At 42.1% G+C, this 8446-nt stretch overlaps 1 protein-coding gene across 1 annotated transcript; it reads right to left on the bottom strand.

Moving 5' to 3' along the window:
• Nucleotides 1-4519: 4519 nt before the first annotated feature.
• Nucleotides 4520-7867, bottom strand: LOC102236170 (brachyury protein homolog A). Its single transcript, XM_005806184.2, has 8 exons — nucleotides 7592-7867; nucleotides 7147-7411; nucleotides 6454-6588; nucleotides 6298-6359; nucleotides 6009-6070; nucleotides 5720-5893; nucleotides 5491-5614; nucleotides 4520-5393 (listed from the first exon to the last, which is right to left on the bottom strand). The coding sequence occupies exons 1-8, from the start codon at nucleotides 7774-7776 to the stop codon at nucleotides 5135-5137; spliced, it is 1266 nt and encodes a 421-aa protein (XP_005806241.1). The 5' UTR covers nucleotides 7777-7867; the 3' UTR covers nucleotides 4520-5134.
• Between the last annotated feature and the right edge of the window lie 579 nt (nucleotides 7868-8446).

The raw sequence follows: 8446 nt of genomic DNA on the forward strand, positions 1-8446 counted from the left end.
GCACCATATAACACCTGACGTTATATGATGTTGATTAACCGAGAAATAAATCAAATTCAAACTTCTTTTTTTTTTTAGGGACTCATGAATTTATCAGCATTGTGTCGGTATCGACTGTCATTAGCTGTAACATTTTATATCGGACATCAGCCAATCCGTCAAAAATAATTCACTGATATAAAAGGCCTTGTTTTTATATGACAAACCAGTGACAGTGATACCTGCTGCACAGCACAACTTCATAAGAAACTGTTAAGTATTAATGCACCACTGATGCGCTTTTCACTTGTTGCTCATGAACAGGTTGAGTTAATTTGGTGAAGATTTACAAATGTGCACTGTTTGAGTGTTGTCATTGTCTTAGAGAGCAGATGTCATGATTAAATTTGACATTAAACTTAATGCAAGTTGAAATGTTATGTCATTTCCAGCCTCCTTTTTACCATTTGCATTTGGTAGCAGGCTAAACTGACAAAGAGACTGCAGTATTTTAATTCAACAGAAGAGAAAGTCATGTAGTTTCAGTAAGTAGGTATAGGGAACAAATATTGGTATTGATATTGGTATCGGTTATCGGCCAAATGAGTTTTAGTATATCGACATATCGGAAACAGAAGAAAAATACAACATCCTGCATCCCTACTTTTTTACCTTCTGACTAAGTAATTCAACTGTTGTATTTTTTTTATCATATTATATCTAACAGATGAACAAAGAACACCACTGTACGTTGTGGAAGCTCAAAGGGACAATTTGCCTGAGCGTGAACTGCGGTGGAGTGGATAAGTTCATGACGGGACCTTTGCTCTGCCAGCTGCAGGTCACATTGCTGTTTCATTACTGTTTGCCTGTGGCCCTGTGACCCTCAAGTCTTCATTTGCACCTTGGTGAGGACCACTCCATCACCGATCCAAGCCTCCGTCAGCCTGGCACACAACCGTGCATCCACACCCAGACATCATGAGGGCACAGCCAGGCCTCAGGCATGAGCTGAATCAACCAAACGACTGGAAACTCAAATCATTTTTGATTTCTCGTCTCTCCTCAGGTAGTTGGCTCCTAATCTCAAAAGACGTTTTCGTTGGCTTATGAACACGCTACAAACACAACGAGAGACTTAAGTGCATAGAGCAGGGGTGGGCACTCCTGGTCCTCGAGGGCCGGTGTCCTGCAACTCTTAGATGTCTCCCTGGTCCAACACACCTGAATCCAACAGCTGAATCTCCTCCTAAGTGCAGTCAAGTTCTCCAGAGTCCTGTTAACGACCTCATTATTTGACTCAGGTGTGTTGAAGTAGAGATGCATCTAAAAGTTGCAGGACACCGGCCCTCGAGGACCAGGAGTGCCCACCCCTGGCATAGAGTGACCTTAAACTCCAGCCTGTGGTTTAGATTATGTTGACTAAATAAAAGTTTGGACAGTCTTCTGAATTTGGTGTTCTGTCTGCCAGCGGTCAGGCTGACCTGCATGTTATTGTATCATTTCAGACACCATGTGCTGACGTTTCGGGTCCATGTTCTGCTACATGCGGATCTGAGCGCGCTGGCCGTACGTCGCACCAGAATGCAGATTGTGACAAAAGGGTGCCAGTGATTGCGACGCACTGTCCAAGCGGACTTCTGTAGCCGGACTCTTTCATTTCAGTCACATGTCGGAGAAGTCGTGTCCACTTAGCGTGGCTGTGCCGCCGGCGTTATGTAAGGAGAGCTCATCAAGCGGGGGGGGGCAAAAGTTTGGTGATTGAGGTTTGCTGCACAGGGGCAAAAGTGAGACTTGCGCCACGACACGAAAGCCTTGGGTTTTAAAATTAGGAGACAGGCGCTCGCTGCGGATCCCTTCAGCAGCTAATGTTTAATCAAACCTGCTCTTCTCGTTTGAACGTTGACCTCAGGAGGCTTTTCTACACCTACTGGTCCCAGTGCAAGGTCAGGGTTTGTGCTGGAACTGGGTCTTAACTGGTTGTACAAAAACACATAAAAGCACCAGTTTGGTTTTCCACAGATGATTCTGCGCTAGAGTCAGGTTATCTCTCCAGCTGTGTTTACTTTATGAATGTGTGCAAAGCTTTGTCGATATTCCACTGATGACAACCCCCCCCCCCCCCCACACACACACACACACAATTTTGCAATTGCTGTGTTGCTATTAAATAAGAAACCAAATAAAATCACACGTTAATAAGTTTGTTCATATAAGTAAAGAAATATGCCACGTCATCATCCTCCTACCACTTCCTGTCGTGTTTTTCTTCGTGGCTTGTACCAGCAGCAACATCCGGTTGTTGATCATGTGACTGGTGTGACACGTAAAATGTGCTTCCATTGCATTTTTGCGAAAGACACTAATTTCGACATGGCCAAAACATCCACCTCACTCTAGTACCAAAACTTTTTATCTAAAAATGAGTTTTTTCGAAACTGACATGTTTCAATTAAGCAAATGTTTTTTTTTAAATGTCAAATTGTGCAATTATAAAATCAGCGGGAAAGAATCTACCTTCTTTCTGTAAATGTTTGATCTTCATCTTGTTATGTTTTTGAATTTTTGTAGGGGATCCTCTGGTGGAATCACACACACATCATTTCAGTTGTGATATATGAACAACATTTTTGCATTATTTTAGGCCCTGGAGATACAAAAGGTTTGATGGTTCAGCTAAAAAAGAAAAAGAAAAACTGTAAATAAATTGACCTGTTTGAATATTATTGAATCATATTTTGACTGGTCAATGTTGAAACAAATATCACAATCTTCTAAATGTTTCCCCCAATCATTTGGATGCACATTCTAAATCCTTGTTAAAATTCTTTCATTTCTTGCCAAGAAATGTATTTTGTTACAACGAACTTTTCCTTCTGCCCCCACAGTAAATATGTGGCTCACACAGAAATCTGTTATCCTGCCTTTGGAAAAGCTGAGCATGATCTTAATCACAAATCACACACATTTTTGACACTTTCTGGTCCCCTTGAGTCTTTTCTGCTTGGTCCCTAGGATTTTAGTTGTTTTTTTTATTATTATTATTATTATTTTGTTTTATAGCTCTATTTATTCTTGCCTGCTTTTGTTTCTCCTCTCTTGATGGCTGAGGGGTGGCGTGAACTGGGGATGATTGACACCCTGTTTCTCGTGCATGTGGGGTATTTTGTTGTCGTTTTTTTTGTTTGTTTGTTTGTTTGTTTTTATGTGTGTATGTGTGTGGCGGCACAGGTTTCTTCTTTGTATTGTAATGAATCTAAAATTAATTAAAATAAAAAATAAATAAAAATAAACAAATACCACAAAGACATGAAACTTTAACTTTACGTTGTTCCAGTTCCATGTTTTTTGATCGGTTATTGGTCTCCATCTGCTTACTAATGCGATTCCTTCTTTTGGTCCAACAGTCGGTCACCGACTCTAAACCAAATTTACTTCTGCAGCCTCGTCTCTGCTGTCTGAGTTAACTGCCACCAGTTCAGTACAAACACTTGTTCAGTAATAAAACCGACTTTGGGATAAAAAAAAAAAATAATACCCCAACGCATCTGAATTTCAACAGAAGAATAATTGGTATCTGTTGTGAAATCATACTTTGTTCATGGTGAATAAGAAACGCCGTTAACCTGACGGAGTCGTCTCTGCTGTCAGACTTTTGTTTCTGCTGCTCTGAGCTCTGAACAAGAAATGACATCAAATAATGATTTTAGAACTTCGTTTGCTTTTGATTCTGTATGAACTTAAACTCATATGAAAAGATTCCAACTTTATATAGATGCAATTGAGTATTTATACATAAAATAAAACAGATTGAACTGAACTGGAATTTGTTATGTGAGACAAAGTGGAAATCTACGGAGCCATCTGAAGGCTGTGGGTAAAATCTGTCCTCACAATCTAAATCTACACAAAGACTGGGTTTGCAAATTAGCCTGTAGCTAGAAAACCTTCATATGAAACAACAGCTGCTTTGTTTTTATCATGTAGCATTGTTTTCTGTGCTATCCTGGAACTGAATGGGATACTGTAAACTTGAGCTGAACTGTAGAGAAGGCAGATATTGCCAACTGAAGGTGTGCAACCTTTTTTTGACTCCAATTAAACACTAAACTCTTAAATTCAGTCAAAAAGTGTTTTAAAAAGTTTCAGTTCCAGGGTGTGTTACTTTTCAAGCTGCGTTTTAATCCCTTTTGAAATGTTTTCGTTTGAACAGATTTGCCTGATTTTCTGTTGACTTGTTCAGGATGAAACGTCAACCACATGTGAGAGAAGTGCTGAAGTTCTCAATCCACATCTCACTTCCACTAAAACACTGCATTTTGTTGTTTTTTACCAGGGTGGGTACTCTTTCACAGTCACTGCATTTTGTTGTTTTTTACCAGGGTGGGTACTCTTTCACAGTCACTGCATTTTGTTGCATTTGATTCGACTTAAAAATAGTTCCCAAAAAAGAAAAACAAAACAGACAAATACACATTTGAGAAAGCAGATATTTTTTTAATTTATTATTAAATGACATAAATAAAAACTTGCAGCAAGTTCAAATAGAAATAGAGAACTTATGTACAGGCGTGGGACTCGTTCTACTCCAGCAACACATTAATTTACTCTATATACACACATGTACATTTTCCTGTTAGTAGAACTTTTTTTTTTTTATCTTTTTGGGTTTAGAACAAAAACAAAATGTCAGAGAACATGATGGGAAATCATTTGGAAGCCTAAGAGCAAGTTTGCATCCAAAACCCGAAGCGCAGATCTGTGTACTGATGAAGTGAGTTTGCTCCTTCCCAAAAGTAGCATTGCCTCACTTGGCAATGGGCTACAGATTGCACAAACGACCCAGTCTGTGCCTGCTATGATTCAATAGGCAGGCCAATACTGAAAGGGTGCCAGAAGATCTCTTATTTCACATGCCTAACAAACATCTTGCTGGCTGTTAGAAAGCAGATTGTTGTACTCATTGCACCGTGAGTCTCAAATTAGTCTATTTAAACATAATGTACAACCGTGATCTTGATCTGAGTTGTGTCTTTTTCAACAAACTGAAATAAATGATCCATTTTTATTATTTTTTTTTTTCACGAGAATCCTGGCAGGACATCCCTGTACCTTAGTCCGTACCACACATCAGAGCCAGACAGGAAGCAAGGCCTCAGTAGCTCTGAGCTACAGGCGCCCACGTCGCCGTGAGCCTGGCGATGGAGTTCTCGAACTGGGCGTCCCCGACTCCAACTTCGCTCAGGCTGGGCTCGTACATGGTGGACGGCGAGGAGACAGGTAGGGAGGAGGTCAAGCCCGTGTATGAGGAGCCCCTCAGGAACTGGGAGGTCAGACCTCCGGGTACAGAGCTGGAGGAGGAGCCCGAAGGGGTGAGTGAGGAGCCGGCTACCGACCAGAGGCTAGGGTACTGACTGTGGGCAAGATGAAGAAGTAAGTTGACCGATGCGGTCTCTTTAACTTCACTCGATCAAAATGTAGACGACAGAACGCAACATTTAAGAGTCTCACCCAGAATTAGACGTGGAGTTGGTGGTGTGAGAAAGAGTGCCCATCCCTGTGGAGTTGGGAATCTGGAGGGCGGACCAGCTGTCGTGGGTCGGCAGAGTCCCAGAGTTGTTGTCCATGTAGTTGTCTGAAAAGGAAGTGAGAACAAGGAAGTGAAAGCAAACTCTCCTCTTTACGTCCCGACAGGGTTTAATCACAATGTTCTGTTGAGGGAATTCCAAGAAGGTTTTACTTGTGCTGGAGCTCCGGTGGGGGTAGTGGCTGGGGTACGGAGCCGCCCTGTGGCTCCTCAGGCTGGAGTAGCGCTCGCAGTACGAGCCAGATGGGTGGCTAGCCGTGCTGCTGAACTGAGGCGGGCTGTTGTTGGGGCAGATGGGACTCTGGCCTGGGAGGAACCAACCTCCAACTGCAGAGGAAAGACCAGCACAAAGACATCAATCTTTAACATCTCGTTGATGTTCACTTTCAACTTTCTCAACATTTTGAAGACGTCGAGTCCGAAGAGACGACAAGAAACATACGTTGAGAATAGCCGGACTGTTGGCCGTCTGTACTGTGGTCGGACACGTCTTTATGGTCACTCCTGAAATGGAAATACACCGTCAGATCCTTCCTTGGATACAGCGCCAAACAAAGACATGACTATGTACAGACATCTATTGATAATATGAAAGACAAAGATTGAAATAAAACAGTTTTTTTAAATTCATGTCTACTAAACCATATTAAAACAAAGCCTTCATGTACTTCATGTGTTTGGAGAATTAGTTTCCAGACTTGTTCTATCATATAAGGTAAAGCACTCCGTACCTTTCTTTGGCATCCAGAAAAGCTTTAGCAAAGGGATTGTGCTTTATCTTTAGAGCAGTGATCTGTGGAAAAGAACAAAGATGTCAGAACACCTCGCAATGCATATGGTAGCTTTGGGACAAACCTTTTTTGTTAATGGTTGTGGGCACAACGGACCTCTTCGTTCTGGTAGGCGGTAACGGCGATGAACTGGGTTTCTGGGAACGACTGGCTGCTGATCATCTTCTGGATTCCTCCGACCTTCACGATGTGGATCCTCGGCTCGTACTTGTGCAGAGAGTTCAGCATGATCTACAGAAACATCACAGTTGCTCGTCCGATATGGTTCGCAAAGTGTTTGTTAAATTGAAGCAAGGAAACCAATGTTATGTAAAAGTAATCAAAAATGTAAAAATTTTGATGAACAATTTTTCAGGTATGGCAACTTCTTATCAATTACTTTAATTCCTTGAAGACAATTAGACTAGATGAAATACAAGTGTTATGGTCAGTTGTTTCTGTGTCATTTTCTCTTTTCTCTTTGGGATAGTGACTGTTGATGCTTCAACCTGATGGCTTGAATTGTAGTTTTTTTTAAAATACAACTTGTATTTGTAGATCTTAATGTCAAAGTTCTTAAATAAAAATGAGAGCAAAAAACTAGTGCCGATTTTTAAGGCACAAATTCTATGAGCATTTTCATGAAAAAAAAATCTGCAGTACATCAACTTGTTCAAAAATTTGAATCCCTACTGGGTAACATTTAGCGATTTTTAAAAATGATTATTATTTTTTATCACACCTGTAACAAATCAATTGTAATAACAGTTTGTTGTTGTTTCTTTGTTTCCATTTCTTTTCCCTCCTCACCTGTCCTCCGCCGTTCAGCTTGTTGGACAGCTTCACCTTACTGAAGGAGACGGGCGCCTTCATCCAATGCGCCCCGAAGTTCGGGGAGTCCGGGTGGATGTAGACGCAGCTGGGGCTCTGCGGCTCCGGCTTGCCGCCGGGGACCCACTCCCCGTTCACGTATTTCCAGCGGTTGTTGTCCGCCGCCACAAAGTCCAACAGCACCGAGTACATGGCGTTCGGGTCCAGGCCGGACACGCTGACCCGCAGGACCGGAAACATCCTCCTGCGGACACAGGTCAGGCCGGCTGAGTTTCTCTAAACCGTTTAAGGTCTCTGAATGTTATATGTTGTGTTAGAATTTAAATAATAATAATAATAATAATAATAATAATAATAATAAAACAATGTTTGCATGAAGATTTTTCCTCCAATCCCCGCCGCGGCCTGTGCTCTCCGGACCTACCTCCCAGTCTTGGTGACGATCATCTCGTTGGTCAACTCTTTAAACTTGCCCCACAGCTCCGCGTCCTCCAGGGTCAGTTTAATGTCCCGCTCCGTCACGTCTCCCTTCTCGCTGCCCTTCTGGAACTCGCTCTCCACGGCGCTGAGCAGATGCTCCAGCCGCTGGTCGGGGCTCGAAGAGCTCATATCCCCAAGTCAGGTCGGATGAAAAATATTGTTAGAAAAAATAAATAAATAAAAAAATACAAATCCCACGGGATGAGATAACCCCGCTCGCTCAGGCCCGAGTGCCACACCGGAGTGGAAGCCCCGGGGCCCTGTTCATTTAAGGGCCCCCAGGGACCTCATGGGGGCAGGGGGCGCGGGGCGTGGTTTGGTTTCAGCAGATTTCTGACGGCGTCCTTTAGACTCCACCCTGGCAGAACCCAGAGAGAGAGAGAGAAACCCGCTGGAAGGAGAAGTTTAGAGAATGGATCCATTTTTACTGGGTGAGGATAAAATGAGGCTGTTTGGTCAACATGAAGCACCGAGAGCTCAGCCAACCTGTCTGAGTCTTCATGGAGCTGATGTGTCTCTGTGTGTGTTTTATATGTGTGTGTCATTTCATTCAGTGAACAAATAGCTACACACTGCAAAAACACGAAATCTTACCAAGTTTTTGTTTTGTTCTGGTTTTAGCTGCAAAAATCTTCACACAAAATAAGAGTAAACTAACTTACAAGTAACGAGATATAAGAGCTGAGTTATTGTTTGATTCTCTAATTGTGATCATTAAAGTGTTACTTGAATTCTTTAATGATCACAGTCAGTGGAATAATCAGTGAATTAATTCACTGTCAGATTAATTCACTTATAA

This window comes from Xiphophorus maculatus, chromosome 13, assembly GCF_002775205.1.
Source record: "Xiphophorus maculatus strain JP 163 A chromosome 13, X_maculatus-5.0-male, whole genome shotgun sequence".
Classification (NCBI taxonomy): Eukaryota; Metazoa; Chordata; class Actinopteri; order Cyprinodontiformes; family Poeciliidae; genus Xiphophorus; species Xiphophorus maculatus.

Excerpts from the sequence above, each read along its gene's own strand:
- LOC102236170 (XM_005806184.2), bottom strand. The coding sequence starts at position 7,776 with ATGAGCTCTTCGAGCCCCGACCAGCGGCTGGAGCATCTGCTCAGCGCC. Across the intron at positions 6,360-6,453 it reads CCGCCTACCAGAACGAAGAG|ATCACTGCTCTAAAGATAAA; the intron begins GTCCGTTGTGCC and ends TCTTTTCCACAG. Across the intron at positions 5,894-6,008 it reads ACAGTCCGGCTATTCTCAAC|TTGGAGGTTGGTTCCTCCCA; the intron begins GTATGTTTCTTG and ends TTTCCTCTGCAG.